Source organism: Misgurnus anguillicaudatus, chromosome 22, assembly GCF_027580225.2.
Source record: "Misgurnus anguillicaudatus chromosome 22, ASM2758022v2, whole genome shotgun sequence".
Taxonomy (NCBI): domain Eukaryota; kingdom Metazoa; phylum Chordata; class Actinopteri; order Cypriniformes; family Cobitidae; genus Misgurnus; species Misgurnus anguillicaudatus.
This window is the reverse complement of record NC_073358.2, coordinates 33,555,600-33,574,871: the sequence shown is the minus strand read 5'-3', so window position 1 is coordinate 33,574,871 and position 19,272 is coordinate 33,555,600. Positions and strand designations below refer to the sequence as shown.

At 37.2% G+C, this 19,272-nt stretch overlaps 2 protein-coding genes and 1 long non-coding RNA gene across 5 annotated transcripts in view; 1 reads left to right on the top strand and 2 right to left on the bottom strand.

Annotated features, from left to right (window-relative positions):
- Window positions 1-19,272, top strand: part of LOC129440191 (POU class 2 homeobox associating-factor 2) — a 25,392-nt gene extending 6,120 nt beyond the window's left edge. The window contains exons 1-5 of one of the 2 annotated variants that reach the window (XM_055199359.2): window positions 12,434-12,695; window positions 16,248-16,348; window positions 17,759-17,801; window positions 17,898-18,202; window positions 18,299-19,271. In XM_055199359.2, the coding sequence (XP_055055334.2) occupies window positions 12,683-12,695; window positions 16,248-16,348; window positions 17,759-17,801; window positions 17,898-18,202; window positions 18,299-18,715 (879 nt within the window). In that variant the 5' untranslated portion in view covers window positions 12,434-12,682 and the 3' untranslated portion in view covers window positions 18,716-19,271. Of the gene's footprint in view, window positions 1-12,433; window positions 12,696-16,247; window positions 16,349-17,758; window positions 17,802-17,897; window positions 18,203-18,298 lie in introns of those variants that run through there. The other variant, XM_073860754.1, reaches the window with a different exon arrangement.
- gig2o (grass carp reovirus (GCRV)-induced gene 2o) lies at window positions 9-1,416 on the bottom strand. The gene is made up of 2 exons (XM_055199360.2): window positions 1,307-1,416; window positions 9-1,203 (listed from the first exon to the last, which is right to left on the bottom strand). The coding sequence occupies exon 2, from the start codon at window positions 1,200-1,202 to the stop codon at window positions 546-548; it is 657 nt and encodes a 218-aa protein (XP_055055335.1). The 5' UTR covers window position 1,203; window positions 1,307-1,416; the 3' UTR covers window positions 9-545.
- LOC129430780 (uncharacterized) lies at window positions 2,381-7,185 on the bottom strand. 2 transcript variants are annotated; one of them, XR_008639635.2, is made up of 4 exons: window positions 7,052-7,185; window positions 5,996-6,137; window positions 4,215-5,611; window positions 2,381-2,730 (listed from the first exon to the last, which is right to left on the bottom strand). It is a non-coding gene; the product is annotated as an uncharacterized lncRNA (long non-coding RNA). The 2 variants fall into 2 exon arrangements; XR_008639636.2 differs by having other exon boundaries at window positions 2,381-2,727.

Here is a 19,272-nt window from a genome sequence, read left to right as displayed (position 1 = left end):
CAGAAGAATTTAATAAACATAACAAAAACATTTAATAATTAAGATCAAATTAAAAACATTTATTTCAATAAACAGGGCTAGAGATTAATAAAATCAATAAGCCAAGCATTATTTCAGTCCTTTCATGGGCCATCACAGTTTTGCAGTGCTGGTGTGTCCTAAACCTTAAAATGTTACAATTAAAATCATTTTCATGGAATTTATTGCAATAGATTCGTGAACTATGTAGCTTTTGATGTCATAAGTTATAATTTGTAATGTCATATAGTAGGCTATAGGGCCAGGCTACAGATATTTGTAAAAGTATGTTTACATCATGTCACCAGAATATGATTAGCAAATTTTATGGTAGTGCATGTACAATATTTCCCATGAAACCATAACAAACCCTTATATATTCTATACATTTTTTAATACTTTTTAGTATTAATCAGTTGAAGACAGGGAGCCTGCTCCACCTCAAACAATGCTAAAATGTCTATAATATCTGTAAAGTATAGGACAAGTCTTACAAATTAAATTAAATTAAATCGTAAAAAATTGGGCTAGTTCCTATTACATAAGTGTTTGTCTTGAAAAGGACATATTTTTCTCCCGCAGTCCCAACAATTCTGAATATCGTGGGGTCTTTCAGATGCGTCGTGATGGCAAACGTCGCATTCAGATTTAGAACTCGCTTCCTTGTGTTTGTTAGAGCCATTCCCTCGGATCAACCGTCTGAGCTCGTGGCGTTTAGCCTGATCCACACAACAAGCAACGTCAACCACCTTAATGCGCTTGGGGTCCCACACACAGTCCTCCTCGCGACCAGATTTGATGCTGGATATGTTGCTGTGTGGTGGGACCCACGCGCAATCGTACCCGTTCTGGTGCCACGATTTCTGGAAAGCGTGATTGTCACAATCGATCTTCTTCACTTTCCCAACACGCACTTTCAATTTGAAAACGACTTTTTCATTCTTGTCAGTCTGCAGCGGGTAACATTGAGCTTTTTTAATGTTACGACTGACATATATTCCGGGGCCGAGCAGTCCATCTTTTGAGCGTTCAAACCCATTAGTGATTATTTTTTTGGCGTTTGCCAGAAGTGTCCCGTGATACATCGTGTATCCGCGGCCTGCCTCCGGCTCCTGGTCCGCGGATAAAGTTTTGCTGCGGTCTTTAACCACATCCCAGCCAGCGAAAAACACATCCAAGTTCATTCTTAAATAAAGAGACAAATATTTAATTGACACGATCACTCACTGAAAAGTCTTTGTAAAGTTTAAAAGATACAAATGTTTAAGGGAAAGTCTATGCCACTCACCTTCCTCACCACCGTAACTTTCGTTTTCGCTTTAAGTTACATTTTTCTTAAGTTTCATTTTGTCTTCTAGTAGCCTACCTAGCATAGTCGTAATCATATGCTACACAGCATAAAGTGAGGCAAATCCTCTATTAACATATAGAGGTTACGAGTTAACTCACCACAAATGTAAATAATTTAGTTTCTGGTTCATATTATTATTAAATTATACATGGAAGTGATCATTTTACATTTATGTAATTGGATACACTTTTATTCAAAGTGACTTACAGTGCATTCAAGGTATACATTTTTATCAGTAGACTATGTGGGCCTAAGTTATATGATTTACTAACAGAGCTACGTCCGCATTGTAACGTTCGCTGGCGGACCTTCCGGGGACGTCCTCATATGGTCCGCTAAATAACGTTCGCTGGCGGACCTTGCGGGGACGTCCGCATATGGTCCGCTAAATAACGTTCGCTGGCGGACCTTCCGGGAACGTCCGCATAAGGTCCGCTAAATAACGTTCGCTGGCGGACATTCCGGGGACGTCCGCACAAGGTCCGCCAAAAAACGTTTTCTGGCGGACCTTCCGGTGACGTCCGCATATGGTCCGCTAGACAACGTTCGCTGGCGGACCTTCCGGGGACGTGAAACCACTCGAAGCTTTAATATAAACCCATACTACACATTTAACCATAAGGCAGAAAGTTACACTTAGAGTTACCCTTTTATGCAACATCAAAGTAAAAATGCTGTATGGCTTTACTAATGAAAATCGTAATGTATAGTATCTAATATTAAAAAAAATTTTCTTAATTTATAAACTATATGCTAAAAACGTGGCCTTTATATCGACCCTTTAATGACTATATTACATAGATTCCATTAAAGCTGCTTACAATTGTACTATAATTTTATTGCATTTAAGTAAATGAAAGATCTGGCACCTTGTCTTTTTTAGTAAATGATTTTCCCCACTATTCCTAAGACATAACTATGGTCAATAAATCGAAATCACAATGCACATATTCATGTAATAGTTAAAGAATCCACCATTGTGAAGTTACATATCACTCGATTAAATATAAATGAAGTGCAAAGACTTGTTTATTTTTATTAATATGACACATACATTAATATGAGTGTTGTGTGGTTCTTCAAGCGTTGTCTTTCTCATATATGAAGCACTGCATGATAAATAATTGTAAAAATCTATATAAATACATTATATCAAGGAAAAACAAACTTGAATCTACAACTACAGTTCAAATGTAAAACTTTTTGCGAAGTTATTATTGCGAAGGATTCAAAATGCAAGCAAACCAATGCAAACAGAAATGCAGAATGACAGTCGCTCAATCTGTTGCAAGCAATGACTTTCAAACAGCAAGTGCTAAAGAGGCCAAACACGCAGAATTACAAGTCCAACGCTGAAACTGCTGGAAAAGAACAGTGAAAAAGATACAGGTAAGACATTTACACATTTTTAGGTTTAGTATCAAATTGCAATGGTAACACTTTACAATAAGCTTGTATTTGTTAGCATTTGCTACCATGAACTAACAATAAACAATACTTCTACAATATTTATTAATCTTAGTTCATGTTAATTTCAGCATTTGCTAATCCATATTTAAAATCAAAAAGTTATATATGTTAAATGTGTATTATATTTTGTTGTGGCATCTAGCGGTGAAATTGCAAACAGCAATCAACCTCAATTTCTAAACGCAATGAGATTCTATGGTAGCTGCCACAGGACAAAAATGTCATTGTCTGAAGCCCATGTTATAGTGCGTGCGTAAGGTCTACACCGTAGGTTATCCCTAGCCTGAGCGTAGCTCTGTGTAGTCTGATTTTTAACAGTGCTTCAGTTCTACGCGGACTACAAGCGCTGTTACTGGTCCATTAGAACCCCTCTCATCAGGTAAAAAACTGCATCATAGAAATTTCCAATTGCTATGGTGAGAACAAAGATAGGTTGAGGAGTGATTTTACTTAAACTGCAACGATTCGCTGTTTATTTACTTCCATTACTGCTGGTCAGTGGCGTTCGTTACTCCTCATCCGAGGGGCGCTAATTCAAAATAAGTGTACGGAGTATCATGTGCCTTTTTCAAAATATGTGTCCTGCGTGTTGAGAGATCCCGTGCATCACATGTCCTGTCACAACAAGCGCCTGCTGCACACGCGTCAAAACCGTTCATGATAAAAAAGAGACACTCACGTTCACAAAATACATGCAAGACACTCCCTAAACAGTAAACTCTGATTACGCATGAGATTATGTGAGTATCTGGCAATCGTGAGTGTCTCTTTTGTTATGGACCCTTTGGACGCATCTGCAGCAGGCACCCATCTCGACACGACACGTGATGCACATAGGATCTCTCGGGGCGCAGAACACATATTTTGAAAAAAGAAACCACACACATGACGGGCTACATACATGTTGTGATGAACTTCGAATCGAGTGCCCTCAAAAAAAGAAGTCACCGGCCGCCACTGCTGTTGGTCTTCTCAAAACATACACAACAATCTGCTGTTTCTTCATTTGTGAGTTAAACTAGCCAAGCTGCTTCTGTGGTTACACGCGTGGAAACTGCCTACCAGCGGTCTGCATGTATGTTTGCTATAATGAGCCCTTGAGACAACGTATGGACAAAACACGCTCTGTAGAACAGTTTGTCCGTCTTGGGCTACTGTAGAAACATGATGGTGACTTTCATGTATGGTGGACCGCGGTGTTTAGACATAAAAACGGCTCACTCAAATGCATTCATCTGTGAAAGATAAAAATCTCTATATCTCATTAAATGTGAATAAATGTTAAGATCAAAATGCCGTGTTTACACTGCAAGAAAAAATTTAAACTTTTTTTTATAAAGTTTTAGGTTGTGATGTGTCAAATAAATTTGCCTACCTAAATCCTTCAAGCCACGAAGTAGGACACTTTTGGCGCCTTTCCACTGCATAGTATGACCCAGTTCAGCACAGCTCACTTTTGGGTGAGGAGTAATGGGTTTCGGATGTGAAGTCATGTGTAAAGTTACAAAAATGCAGAGCACACCACCATGCCTATGTCTGCATGGCATTTTTGTAACTTTGCGCATGGCTCCGCATCCAAAACGCACCAAAAATATAGGCGTCATGGCTTAAATGTTCTGTCCGCATAGTGCAGGTACTGATGACATGGGTGTTTGTACAGAACCTGTCATGTGAGAGAGGTAGTGGAAAATGTAGTTGTGGCTGTCAATTTTGATTTTGTGGCTACATTCCATTAATATGCTCTGTTGCTCCATGTTGTGTGTGTGTGTGTTTGTATCGCATTTACGATGATGTTACGGCAGTAGAGGGGACGCAACTGTAACAATAAGCCTATAATCAGGGGTGCACATAACTTTTTTTTGTCCTAGTTCTAAAAGGAGCACCTGGAGAGCTTGCTCTCTTCCATTGGTGAAAAGTGAAGCCGCCAGTGTCGCCGCTGACATCTTGGGTTTTGAGTCTGCGCAGTAGCAATTTCGGGACCAGTCCTGTGCAGTAGTGAGCAGGAAGTAAAGCCGCGAAATCAAGGCCCCGCCCTCACTCTCCCAGAATGTGCATACACAGCTGTCAATCATGACGTGACACCACCGTTTTTATAGCATTAACTAACTAACTAAAAACAAACTTATTTTAAAAACAAACACTTGAATTTACATCAGCATGATAAAACCTACAGTAAATGACAAAAACAAGCTTCGGAAAAAAGATAATTGAAGTGTAATTTAATTGTTTAGTTGGTCTTGTTAAGTTTAAGACATTAAAAATGTGTTTATGTATATTATAGCTTTATGCTAAATATTGTTTATTATTTCACATGACCTTTTACGGAAGCTAAAAGGTGACTCTTATTATGAAGCCCGGGCGGAAAGCCGGTTGTTGTTTTAGTGCTCGTGTTGGAGCGGATGTTATCGGTGGATAAATAAAGAGAAAACGTTTTACATACTGAAGTTTATTTTGTATCTAACAGGTCTCAAGTCCCATTGAATAACATGGGGGAGGCGGGGTTTATGACCTATACTGGGACCAGTCACTGGGGAGTGATCGAGATGTCGCAGTAAATTAGCTAACTATGTAACAAAATTCCAGCGACGTTGGTACGCTGGAATTGTTTCTAATCGCGCATACACACCCTTATGTGCACCCCTGCCTATAATCTCACCCACTCTGAAGCGATACTAAACTGTACTGGAAAAGCAACGAAAGCGAGCTGAGCTGCATCGTGCCGAGCCAAGTTGTACCCTACATTGGAAAAGCGCCATATCATGACATCAGACCCTGGAACACAGAAAAGCATGAGACAGTAAAAAGCATCAGATGTTCGGTTGTGTTTGAATGCTTTCTCTGAACAATTTCCCCATGAACTATGCATGTTAATGAAATTAACCAAGCTACCTATTATTTCTTTCCCCTTCTTAAACATCCTGTAAAACCATAGCCAGAAAACTCACCATTTCAGCATGTTATTAACAATATCCTTATTTGTTCAAACAAATATAACTATATAACTTGCTATACAAGTCAAATATAAAAATATAACTTATTAATAATCGTATTAACAAATATTACCAAATTAAATTATTTTAGCCAGGGAAACTTAAATGGCACTACACTGAAATGTCATATACCGGTATGGTTATAAAAGTATAAATTTTGACTCACAGCTCAATATGGTGGCCTGCAGGTCTTCATTCTTGATGGGATTCAGAAACTGAACTACTGTGTCTTCACAGACAAATAATCCAAAATCAGCCTAAGAGTGTGTAGTAAACAGCATCAAGCCTCTCTTTAATAGGGAACTCATCTACAAAAACAAACACTTGTTATACTTTTATGAATTATCAAGTTGTACAACACACAGCAATTATGATTTAGACAAACAAAAAGAAATCACAAATTTTATTAATTTTATTGTTGTGTCTAATATAGAAACAACTTTTGTTGTAAAAGAAAAGATGACAGCATATCTCTTTAAAACGTGCCAGTATAGGCCCTGACTGCACGCGAGAACATTTGAATTATCTGGCACGAGGCCTCACACGTCATACTTCAACTGACACAACGGTCTCGATGGTAGGAACAAGCAAAAGCTCCTTTAAATTTCGTCATTTTTTATACACATCCTGTTTATTTTGTAGTTAATTGTTAGATAAGTTAGTAATTTCGTCAAGTTTTCGTTACAAGGTAAGATTTCGTTACCATATACAGTAAATATTGGTTCAAGAGGGCAGTTTGATAACTCATTCGAGGTTTGTAAATGGTAAATAACTTATTCGAGGTTTGTAGCCATATTTAAGTTACTCGCTTACTTTGTTTCAGTGTTTGAGTAAATGTTATAAAGTAATAATTAATATAAGTTACTGCGCGAGCTCATTACGGCCGTTTCTCAATCCGAAGGCTACTGGAGGTAGCATTTGTAGGCTGTATACGTCATCAAGACTGTCAGACTTAAGAATATTAACAATTATAAAGCTGACTATTATTCTTAGTTAATCGTAAATTGTTGTAATATGCGTATGTCTTGCGAATGTAATGCTCATTTAACATAAATAAATCAGGCTTGATGAGGTATGCAGCCTGCATATTCGACCTCCGGAGGATGCAGCCTTCCGTTTGAGAAACGGCCTACAAGAGCGTGCGCGAGATTCTGTCTGAATTGATTCTTTAATAATGGCAAAGCAAAGCATTTTAAGGTTTAAATTAAAACGCCTAACTTACCTTTCCAGGGGTTTCTGTTCCTGCAGTCTTTCAGCGGTGCTGGCGCGTATGACGATGCGGACATGAACAGCACACTACAGTATACCGCCACCTACTGTACTGTAGTACAATAACGTGTAGGATTGAATACTGTGCCAAACGCAGTAAAAAAAAAAAAAAATAGCCATTTAATTCATTGTAAAAACAATGGACATGCCAGTTCAAGTAACTTGTGGGCTAAATCACCAAAATAAGTTTGTAGATGTGGTTCAATTTTTTTAATAACTGTGCAGCATAATGAATCAGCCTGAATGCATGTAGCCTATGAATATATGGTTTGGACTTTATTTTTAAACCTTTATCTGGTGTATGGTTAAACCTTATGATGGTAGCAATTGAATACAAATCTTAAATCGAATCAAATCTCTTATAATAATACATAAAATCTCTGGGACGGTTGGGGGTACATCTGGGTAACATTTAAGCAGCTTAATTTTTTTATATTCTTTTATATATTTTGATGTGTGTATATATATATATATTTACTTTCTTTATTTTGTTTTCTCAGCCTTTAAACATCTAAACATGTCCTCCAAAAAGGTAAGTTCAGCACCAGATCAGCTTATCTTATACTGTAATATTGATACTGGTTTGAGAAAAACTAAGATTAAACATCCTACATATTTCCAGGAAAAGGGAAAAAACATTGGAAAACAATTTTAGCCTAAGGTTTGAGAATAAAGCCAATGGTCCTCTATTAAGGCTAACTGTGTATATTGCCTTTGTGGACTGCAAGCTGAACTTACAGATTTATATGGACTTTACTTACAGGTTTCCTGTGCTGTTTTGCTCCATTTTACTGAACAAAATAAGGCTGAGGTAGCACCATCCTTGTGGTTAGAGTGAAAGAACGTGGTAAGATTTTATCCATGTTTTATAAAATAAAAATAAACATGAACAACATGGTCAGCTACATATAAAAAATAAAAATAATCAAACATGCTTGTTTTTATCTGAAGTGTATTGAGACCAAAATAAACAATGTGCCATTCTGGACAAACAGCTGTGGACAATATATGCAGTCAGAGTAGCCTATTTTCTCACACAGGTAAAGTGCAAAGTAATACCAAACTTCTTTTTAACCTCAACATATACTGTCAAGCCAAATATACAATGTTTGTATGAGATACTGTCCAAAAGTCTTAGGCCAGCATGCTACCATTAAATTTGTGGTTTTTGCAATTGTGTAATGATCATATATCACTATATTTCTCAGTCTCTGTATTAGGATACAACCTGAAAATACAGGAAATGTGTATGTAGTATTAAAACAGTATAAAAGTTTAAGCTGATGTGTCAAGTTTTTAGGGTAAACTCCCCTTCCACTTGAGCAACAGCAGGCAACTGCAGGATCACCCAAACCCAAATAAAACTAAATCCTAATTCCAATCGAATGACTTCAGTCTCCTCAAAAAAGCCCAAGATGTGTTTTGTGCCAAGAGAGGTCACACTAAATACTGACTGATGTCTGAAGAAGACCTTTAGTTCTAAAAAAAAAATTATTTTTAATTTTGTGTACATATTTCCTGTATTTTCTGTTTGTATCTTAATAAAAAAAGTGAAAAATAAATATGGATGGACATCAAAACCCTGCCAAAACAACAAAGCTAGCGATGGCGGCCCAAGACACCCGCAAAGCAATGCATATTGACCAAGAGTTGGAATGATCAAGAAAAATGCATGTTGTCTATCCATATTTTCTTTAAATGCACATTTATTCACAATTCAGTAGGACAGTAAATTATCTAAGGGTAAAATCATTATTGAAGGTGATTTAATTGTCACTGCATTCATTGTTACATGATTTTAAACAGTGGGAATCATTGTGTAAGTTTCTTAATAATATCAAATAGTTCTTTTTTGTCTTGTTGTTTCTAGACCTGAAGATAAGATTTCCAGTTTAAAAGTGAAGAAAATGAATCATTATTAACAGCAATTAGGAGTATTTCTCAGCTGAAAAGCCAGGTGAAACTATAAGGGCACTATGATTTACTTTCATATTATCATTCTTTTCAGATTTTTTCCTTGTATTTTTTTTGTTAAATGAGGAGCAACCAGTAAGAAAAAACAAAAAGATATTTTGATGTTTGCTTGAGGCACCTTATTGTGAGTACATTTTAATGTTATTAGTGATTTAAATTGTTATACTTCTGTGGAATTAAGAAACAATATATTTCATCTCAGTCTACAGTATTTGTAGTATAATGATGATTACTTGATTTAAATGTATTAATTGTCATATGCCTTGAGTGACTTACAAATGATAGAGCATTCAACATTTTACAACATTTACTACAATACTTACATCATCAATTTTAAAATCCAATTAATTGTTTTTATTGTTTTTTTTATCTGGAATGTGTTTACAGTTTATGCACAATCACAAATGCAGCACATCAATCAATTTCTTCCAACCAGCGAATCAAGGTACACTATTTTGTTATTTTTTTATCTTAAATTATTGATATTGATTTTCTTCCAGAAAGACATATTGTTCATTTATTTTACTGGTGTAGTTAGTAATGTTATTAATGTTTCAAAACACCTTCTTGAAAGAAATCTTGGAGTGGAGAATCATTCTGAAAGTAGACCAAATCCAGGACAACATCACAGCAGTGGTCGGAAAAATGCAGCAAGCCAAGCTGACTTTCAAAAGATGGTATGTGCAATAACACATGCAACATTACTAGTCACTGCTGACGTTTTACCCATGTTTACTACGGATTGTTTTTGTTTGTAGATTCGTTATCTGTTTCTTCAGAGGGGAGGCAGTTTGGGAGATGGGAATTAGGAGGATGCTACAGTTACACAGGGCGAATTTCAGCAGCTCAGTTTCAAACTTGCAACTAACAATGAATTATAGTGAGTCTGTGTGAATATACTCTACATATTATACTTCAATATGCCTTTAACACAAAAAACTACAATAATATCAAAGACAACTTATATTATTTTATGTCATAGTAAAATATTTTTATACTCTGTGTGTGTGTGTGTGTGTGTGTGTGTGTGTGTGTGTGTGTGTGTGTGTGTGTGTGTGTGTGTGTGTGTGTGTGTGTGTGTGTGTGTGTGTGTGTGTGTGTGTGTGTGTGTGTGTGTGTGTGACCTATGCTCTCTCTCTGAGATGTGTATGTTCACTTTGTGGCTGGTCAGGGTGGAAGACCATCTGACGTACCAGTTTTGCCAGGTTGAAGAACCAGCTTAAACCAGCTAAGACAGCCAACCAACTTAGCCAAGGTGGTATATGCTGGTGGGTCAGCTGGTCTTCCCGCCTGACCAGCTACAAAGTGGCCAAAACCTCTGTAAAACAATCCTGCTACACCAGCCTGACCAGCTGAAACCATACTGGGAGTATTCATATTCATATCGATTTGCATTTACACATAAAATAGGTAACATACAGTACTGTGCAAAAGTCTTAGGCCACCATCACCAGCTTTGTTGTTTTAGCAAAATTTTAATGTCCATCCATATTTGTTTTTCACTCTTTTTATTGAGATACAAACAGAAAATACAGGAAATATGTACACAAAATTAAAAACAAAACAATTTTCAGAACTAAATGTCGTCTTCAGACATCAGTCAGTATTTAGTGTGAATTCTTTTGGCACAAAACACATCTTGAGCTTTTTTGAGGAGACTGAAGTCATTCGATTAGAATTAGAAAGGATTTAATTGTATTTATGTGTAAGAGATCCTGCAGTTGCCTGCTATTGCTCAAGTTGAAAGGGAGTTTACCCTAAATAATTGAAACTTCAGCTTAAACTTTTATACTGTTTTTAATACTACATACACATTTCCTGTATTTTCTGGTTGTATTCTAGTAAAGAGACTGAGAAATAAATATATGATCACTACACAACTGCAAAAACAACTAATCTAATGGTGGCATGCAGACTTTTGCACAGTACTGTATGTCCACATTTAGCCACCTTTACTTTGAGTGAACTGTAACAGCAACTATAATGCCATAAACATTAAATACTAAGGTAAAAGAGAGTTGTGGATGCTTTCTAGTTTTAGCAAAGAATTCTGTCTCCCTTTTAAATGTTTGCTACAGATTTTTTGCAAGACATTTTAAACATATTGGGGTGGTTTCCCGGGCAGGGATTAGACTAGCCCTAGACTAAAATAAATGAAAGAACTGTCCAACCTAAAAACAACTGACATATCTTTGTGCTGACATATCTTAAAATACATCAGTGCCCTTTGTTTTACATCAGAATGCACACAAGTAATGTTTTTAGGAAGGCATGTTTGTTAAAACTAGTTATATTTTCATAATTAAACTGAGGCATAGTCCTAAGCTCCTTGTCTGGGAAACCACCCCAATAAATAATAACTACTTAACTTTTGAATGTGTTCGTTTCGTTGTTTTAAGTTAGAAGACCACGGAAATATTTGACATCGGAGTCCAGCAGACAGCCAGAGACACGCACACACACGCAGCTGAAGCGCGTGACGCGTACGGGAGATCCGGCACGCGCACGGGAGCTTGCGCACGCTCACACAAACACGGAGCACAGGATAATTACAACTGTTTAATTAAAAATAAAAGAACTTTGTTGTATACAATGTTTAGCGTGTCTGATTTCATTGGTTAGCAAGGAAATAAAACGACGTGCTGAGGACTTTAGGCGAACGTCCCCTAAGAGTCCCGAAAGTCCGCTGACCGTCCTGCGAACGTCCTCGCAAAAGTCCGGAGGACGTCCTCGCCGAAGTCCGCTCGACGTAACGGGAACCATACACGATGACGTTCGGGGGACGTTCGCCTAAAGTGCTTAGCATGTTATTTAGCTTGCAAAAGGGGTCCCCATGACGTCCCCTAAAAGTCAATAAAGTCCCCAAAACGTCATTTTGAACGTCCGGAAGACGTTTTTGCGGAGGTTCGCAGGACGTCAAAACAACCCTACACGATAACGTCCGGGGGACGTTCGCAGATGCCATTTAGGGGACGTCCTGGGGACCTTTTTTTGTTAGCTGGGCAGGAACATCTATGGGAAGATGATCATTAAATTTGCTTGTTTTCTTTTAACGTGCACATAAACTTGCACGTGCACAGTCGCGTGTGTGAGCTCTAGAATAAACTTCATACCGGACTGAGCAGGTGCATTGCTCATGAACCTACAGAGTACTGAAATTGGCGGAAACATTTGATCAGAAATTTATAAACGTATGTCAAATCTTTAACTCGTCCTCAGTACTTTTATGTATAATTACAAGAAAATATCCTCTTCCTCTTTTTTTTCTTCCTCATTTTCCTCGTAATCATCCCCAGTATTTTTAATGCGCCTGTGACATTCTCCTTATTTTCAACAGTGTTGCCTTAATAGTGTACTCTGATCTACAGTCGATGCAAATTATTGAGAAACGTCTCCAAGCCAGTTATTTGCATTTAACCAAATGATGAAGGCTTTACAAGCGAAACGATGTGAAGGGTATGAATATAGGTGCGTGAGTTTGACCATACCTATGTCTACTTAGGTTTATAATCGTTCTCCTTTTGTTATAATGAACGTGGTATATACGCTTTGCTGGACTAGAGAACGTAACTAAGACATCTGAGACACTTTGCAGCGTTGGGCTAGAATTATGATGGAGACAGGTGAGAATTATTAATATTGTACGTAAGGAAATTTCTTTATTTTGTTTTTATGCTTACTTAGTAAAGCATTAATGTGGGTATTGTACAATTATATAAAAGTTTTATGCAGATTTCTCATTTAACCTATATATATTTGGCTCTTATTAAATGGAAGTCTCCCTTGCTTCAAAATAGGCTATGATATTTTTTTATTAAAAACATTTTTCCTTGTTTTAAAACTTTCAAAGTGCAAAATACATCACTTTCTTTACATAGTTATTTTCAATAATCAAATGCATTTAAATTATGCCTTTAATGCTACTGACATGAGCAGAAAAAGTAGTTTGAAATAAGGATTTTACATAAACTGTGATAAACTTTAATTAGTAGTCTGTCAAGTATTCTGCACTCTGAATAATAAACTTGGGCATTCATTTTTTTTTAGTATAGCCTATTTATTATTGTACTAGATTTTTTAGTCATAGGTTTTCAAAACAATAGTTTCTTTCTCATCTTTTTATAGTATGTAGAACCTTTATCCACTTTTGTTGCAACAGAAAGGATGTGTGGATGTTGAAGGTTATTATATGGAACCAGACTCTTTAGGAATATTTAATAAGAATATACCATCAATTTATTTGACAAATTTTTACATGTGTGTGATATGTTACAAATGTTGGTTACTGCCACATACATTTTTACAGAAGTCTCAATACACTCCTAAAATAAGGGTGCTTAAATGGTTCTTTACAGCGATGCCATAGAAGAACCATTTTTGGTTCCTCAAAAAGGTTCTTAGAACAACACTATAATTCATACCATTTTATAATCTAAAAAAACTTTATTGATGCAAAAAGGTTCTTTGAATGGAACAGATTCTTTATGGAAAGTCAAAGCTGGACTCTGTTATCAAACTTAGGAAAACATTTGTTTTGCAAGTGCAATGGGCACTGCCATTTATGATTGTTAACAGGCATAGATTATACCATGAGGGTAAATTACTGTGCATGCACACACTAAGACCACAGATTTAGCAGGTGTTTCTGAAGGAAATACAGATATAGAATTTTGACTTTTTTAAGTCTGGCATTGAAATATATTGGCTATATTATAAAATAAATGAATTGAACGATTTTTCATCTCATAAACAACAAAAACAGCTGTTTGCCTAAGGATCTAAATCTGAGTCGTATCTGTAATCTTGACAGATGGTATGTTATTGTTTATTTAGCTCTGAGTATTTTGCAATGATTTTTCCCCAGGCTTGAGTTTGCCAGCATTGTTAAATAGACATTCCCAGCTGATATTTCAGGGATTTACAGTCTAAACAGCCCACCGACTCCTTGAGATGTACATTAATACAACATGTGTGTTATAAGCTGCTGTTAGGAGCATTCACTCTAAATTCTGCTGGGTGTTTTTTTACCCAATGCTGGGAAAATATTGAACAAAACACATGTTGGGTTATAAATAAACCTATGCTGGGTTGTTGTTAACCCAACCAGGAGTTGAAACAACCCAGTATTGCATGTTTATTGTTTATTTATAAACCCAACATGTGTTCTGTCCAAAATCTACTCAGCAGAATTTAGAGTGTTGACTGGTGCCATAGAGTTGTAATGCATTGCATTAAAAATTTTATTTTTATTCAGAAGCTATAGTCACCAAGAGAAATCCAACAGTGTACATCAGTCAAGTGCACTTACAGTGTATTACGTTTTGGAAGTATGTAATACACACTTTAAAAAAATGGTGGATAATTTTCAGCCCAGCGTTGGGTCAAAAAAGGAACGAGTCCAGCTGTTGTGGTAAATTAACCCAGAAAATGTTAATATTTGACTCCACAATGGGTTAAAACAACACAGCATTTGGGTTGAAACAACCTAGCACGGGTTAAATTACAAACCAATGGGCTGGGCTCGTCCCTTTTTGACCCAATGCTGGATTGAAAATAACCCAGCATTTTTAGAGTGCACCACCCTGCCATCAGCAGTAAAAAAACATAAAACCACAAATAAACTTTTTTTTTGCTGCAAGGCCAAAATTGGGTATTTTTATTTACATAGAATGCAATGTGGTTTAGTACTCAAACATGTAAGATTTTTTTTGCATGAGGAATTTATTTTAATAGTCGCTGTTGTCTATTTACATAATGGTCTAAGCAATAAAACATTTCCATTTTCATTTGCAGTACACAAGTAAAATTATAAAAATTATATATAAATGAAGTTTTATAACAAATAAAGCTAAATAATAAGTGATTACTGCTGTTAATGGTATAAATTAAACTATGCTAATTGTGTAGTCAAACCAGTGGCTTTGTTACATAAACATATTGGGGCAGTTTCCCAGACAGGGTTATGATATAGGCCTTTTATATATTAGGACAGTTTTTACAAACAAACCTTATAAAAAACAATACTGGTGTACATCTTGACAAAAAACAATGGCACTGATACATGTTAAGATATGTCAGTGGTACAAGGTGTTTTTAAATTAAAGGGACACTTTTTTTGAAAAAGTTGCAATTTTCTAGGCCGATATGACTAGGAATTACTCTCATTCTGTCGTACCATGGCTGCAGCAGGTGCAATAATATTACGCAGCGCCTGGAAATAGTCCCCTTGGTAACTTTTAATAGCAGGGGACTATTTTCGGGCACTGCCCCTCCTGTAGCCATGTTATGGCAAAGTCCTTGATTATTACGCCAGAATGAGAGTATAGTTCCTAGCCATATCGGTAACTACAGAAGGGTCAAGTTTTAAATAGGAAAAATATTGATTGGTTAATTTTGAGCGTGATGCTAATGGTCTAATCAGATTCAATAGATTATGCTAAGCTATGCTAAAAGTAGTACGGTCAGACCCAGAGATCAGCTGAATGGATTCCAAAACGGTAAAAATCAAATGTTTAACTCTAGAGGAGCTGGAAAATGAGCATATTTTTTAAAAAAAGTGGAGTGTCCCTTTAAGGCAGCTCAAACATGCATTTTAGTCTGGGACTAGGATAAGCCCTGTCTGAAAAAAAAAACGCCCCATAGCCGCTAAGTTAGGACCAACTAGCAATTAGTTACGGCTAACAAGTCCTAACTACATGTTAGAACTCAAATTCAATCTACCTTTTCATCTAACTGACTTTTATGTAACTGAAGTTATAACCACTCTTGAAGGCAAAAACTGGATGACTAACTTGTAAGACTAGTCTAAGCAGTTTATGCAGCCAGCATAATGAACAATGTGCAAATTTGCACAATGTGCAAATTTAAAATAAACCAAAATTCTACTTTCATAGTTTTTAATCAACAAAGGCATAACATGTTATGAAAGCATGAAATGTTATACTGTAATTATAAGGTATCAGGTAAAGTGTCAGCTGAATAAAAGCTTTTTCTTATACTTAAACAAATGTTCATAAAATATATTCGATTAACAATTGTTGGTACAAACTAAAAATGTTTTGATTAATGTGTCAGATTGTCTACTGAATGGCTTTTGGTTCAATTCCGGCCATTACAAGATATTTCTTTAAAAAGAGAGATAAAAATATTATACACATATTTCCTTTTCCCCACAGAGTATTCCAAGAGAGTATACCAAGGTGTCAGAGTCAAACATACTGTTAAAGACCTTCTAGCAGAGAAGCGATTAAGACAAACAAATGCACCCAGATTCAGCGTAAGTCATTAATCACTTTATTCTTGATCATGTCATATCCATAAATGTTTCTTTTGTTTTTTCTTAACGCCATTCCAGCATCCATGGCTATATTCATGGTGAGGATTAGTTAATCAATACAAAGTAAATCCACACACGTTGGGGGAAGGGTAATTTGACATTTCCAGTACACCTATACTGCATGGAAGTAAACAGGAGTACCCTGAGTAAACCCACGCTGACACAGGGAGAAAGTCCACTCAGAAAGGCCACCTGACCTAGCCGAGGCTCGAACCGGTGACCTTCTTGCTATGAGGCAACATTGCCACCCTATCCATATATTTTTGTCTCAGTGTTTCCTCAAACACACAGATAGAATTTGAATTAAACGTATCCACACCAAACCGAATGTTTGGCATTAAACATAGCTCCAACCTGTCCCTCATCTATAGCTTGAAATGTCCCTTGTTACTTTTAAGAGATAACTATCATTCACACCTGTCAAAATCAGATCTGTCTTCCTGAAAGGGGACAGATAGGCATTGTTACCAACAGACGGTTAAACCCAAACCTAAACCAAGGTCGTCGCTGAGGTACAAACACAACAAAACAGACAGTGCTTGTGCTCAAGTAAACTCCGGCTGTGAGTATATGCCTGCTTTTTGTTGTGTTTTGTGCCCTTAATAAAACTAATGGACCAGTCAGTTCATGCAAATACTTACGAGAGGTGGTTGGCCTCACCATATATCTCAACAATAGCCTAGTAAAAACATACTAATTATATATTCTAGGTTAAGTGTGGCAGCTTTAAAAAGCTTTCAAGATCACTTTAACCGTGTAAGAAATGCATACTACCATAAAAATATCCTTTTCAAAATATACTCTCAAAGGTGTTTGTGCGTCTTTACATGGCACGTCCCTTTTGACTGTCAGTATATAACAAAGAAGGATATCTACTAAACAAATGAACTTAACTCCACTGCATTCTTCTTCTGCGCATTGCAGAGTCAGCTGGGGTATATTCCCAGTCATCCAATGATTTCTTTAGATCCTTGTGGCAAAATCTCATGAGAAGAGTACACACTGCACCGGAGGGAAGTGTACACATGGAGCGAGGGGGGAGCACTTTTGTGACACTGGCAAATCATATTCAAATATCTTCCCACCTGATTTGCCTGGCTTTCAACAGAACAAGCACTAGAACTTAAGCCTTCCTGCCTTGCTCTCTATATTCTGTCTTTGACTTAAAGTCAGGCAAAATACAGTGGAACCCATCATGGTTTCTATGTTACTCTTCACCTTAACGTTGCAGTTAACCATGGGGGAATTCATCCATTGTCTGTTACATCAAACATTCTTGAGTGATTTATGAGAAACACAGATCCAAACTTATTGAAAGTGGGTCAATAATAATGATTTTTTGGTTTTCAGACGAGCAGCAGTTCATCCCAGCCAGCTTTTGTACCAATGCCTGGTGAGTCCATCTTGGATTTGCTCATTTGCTAAATGTTATACACAGATCAGACAGTATGTACCCGAGTTAAGTAAATTTCCTGCTTCCTTTTTGCAGGATCTCATGTGCTTCCTGGTTACTACAGTATGCGAAGATCCTTCCTCCCAGACTCAGAGCTCTGCCATCCCATGAAGCAGTACTCTCCGGATACATATTCTTCAGCGCTGGGAGGCAAGGCATTTACGTATGACCATCCCTCCAGTTACCCCTCTTTCATTGACAGCTACTACAACCCCGATTCTTATGGAGATTATAGAGGGCCAACTTCATATACCACCAGTGGAGGGTCACTGTTTCCACCATCTACGCTACCAGCACTACTGCCATCTCTGTCTGGAGAGCCGTCGTCACACCTACTCTTGGTATTCAACTGATACTTTTAAAAGATTCATGAGGACTAACATGGTTGTTATGTCAAAGTACTGTATGTTAACCATAATTGCACCTATATGCTACAGAGAGACCCCTGGGATCAGCCATCCGAGGACCCAGCCAGTCAACCAGAAGTCATTTGTCCTGAGGGTCCAACCCCAGTGGCAGACTCACCATCCCTGGGAGGGCCTGACTCTGGTGGTTCCTCGCCATATCGTCTGTCATCAGGGCACAGTGGGAGCTCCATCTCATCCAGCTCTCAGCCTTACACTCTACAACCTCTGGAAGATGTTCCCTACTCAGCAGCCTCCTACACTTCTGCCTCAAGCTACTCCTGCCCACCATACATGACAACACCTGGCGATCTGGCTGTGGTGAAGATGACACCTGTCACCTCAGAGGAGGCTAGAGGCGGAGTGGTGTCTCTCAGTGACACTACATCCTGGGCTAAAGATGATGGAACTGGCTCCTGGTTGTCATATGAGCCTAGAAGGGCTTTTTAAAAGGCAGAGGTGTCAAAACAGAAGCATTTTGCGTGGACTGTGGACTGTTCGGTTGTGATTACACAGCGTCTCTATCCTTAGAGAAGGAATGAGACAATAGAGGAGATTATAGCCATGAATATTACAGGATATAGTGGTATGTGTGTGCGTGCCTTGCTGTGTGAAAATCGTCTTATTTTTCATGGTAAAGATGGTCTCCTTAGGAAATATGTTACAAAATAACTTTCTAAAACTCTTGATATGGCATATAGAAAAAACTGTATGTGCAGTATGTAAAAGAAATATGTGCAGATCATCCGGTCTTAGGCATATTCACATGTTTGAGTAATTATGTGTGAATTGGAATCAATGCACTTATTTTTTGTCTTTCTTTAAGTAAATGTTTTAAATCTTCATAAAAGTACCACAGGACACTTAAGAAAACACGTACAAAGAAGATGGGTAATAGATGGAAAATTATGGCTTGCAAGTTATTATTATTTTTTTTTTTTAGATTTAGTCTGTTGTCCGGAATACCATGTTTAAAAATAAAATTACGTTTTGGCATGAATAATATT

Coding starts and splice junctions, on each gene's coding strand:
- gig2o (XM_055199360.2), bottom strand. CDS start 1,202: ATGAACTTGGATGTGTTTTTCGCTGGCTGGGATGTGGTTAAAGACCGC.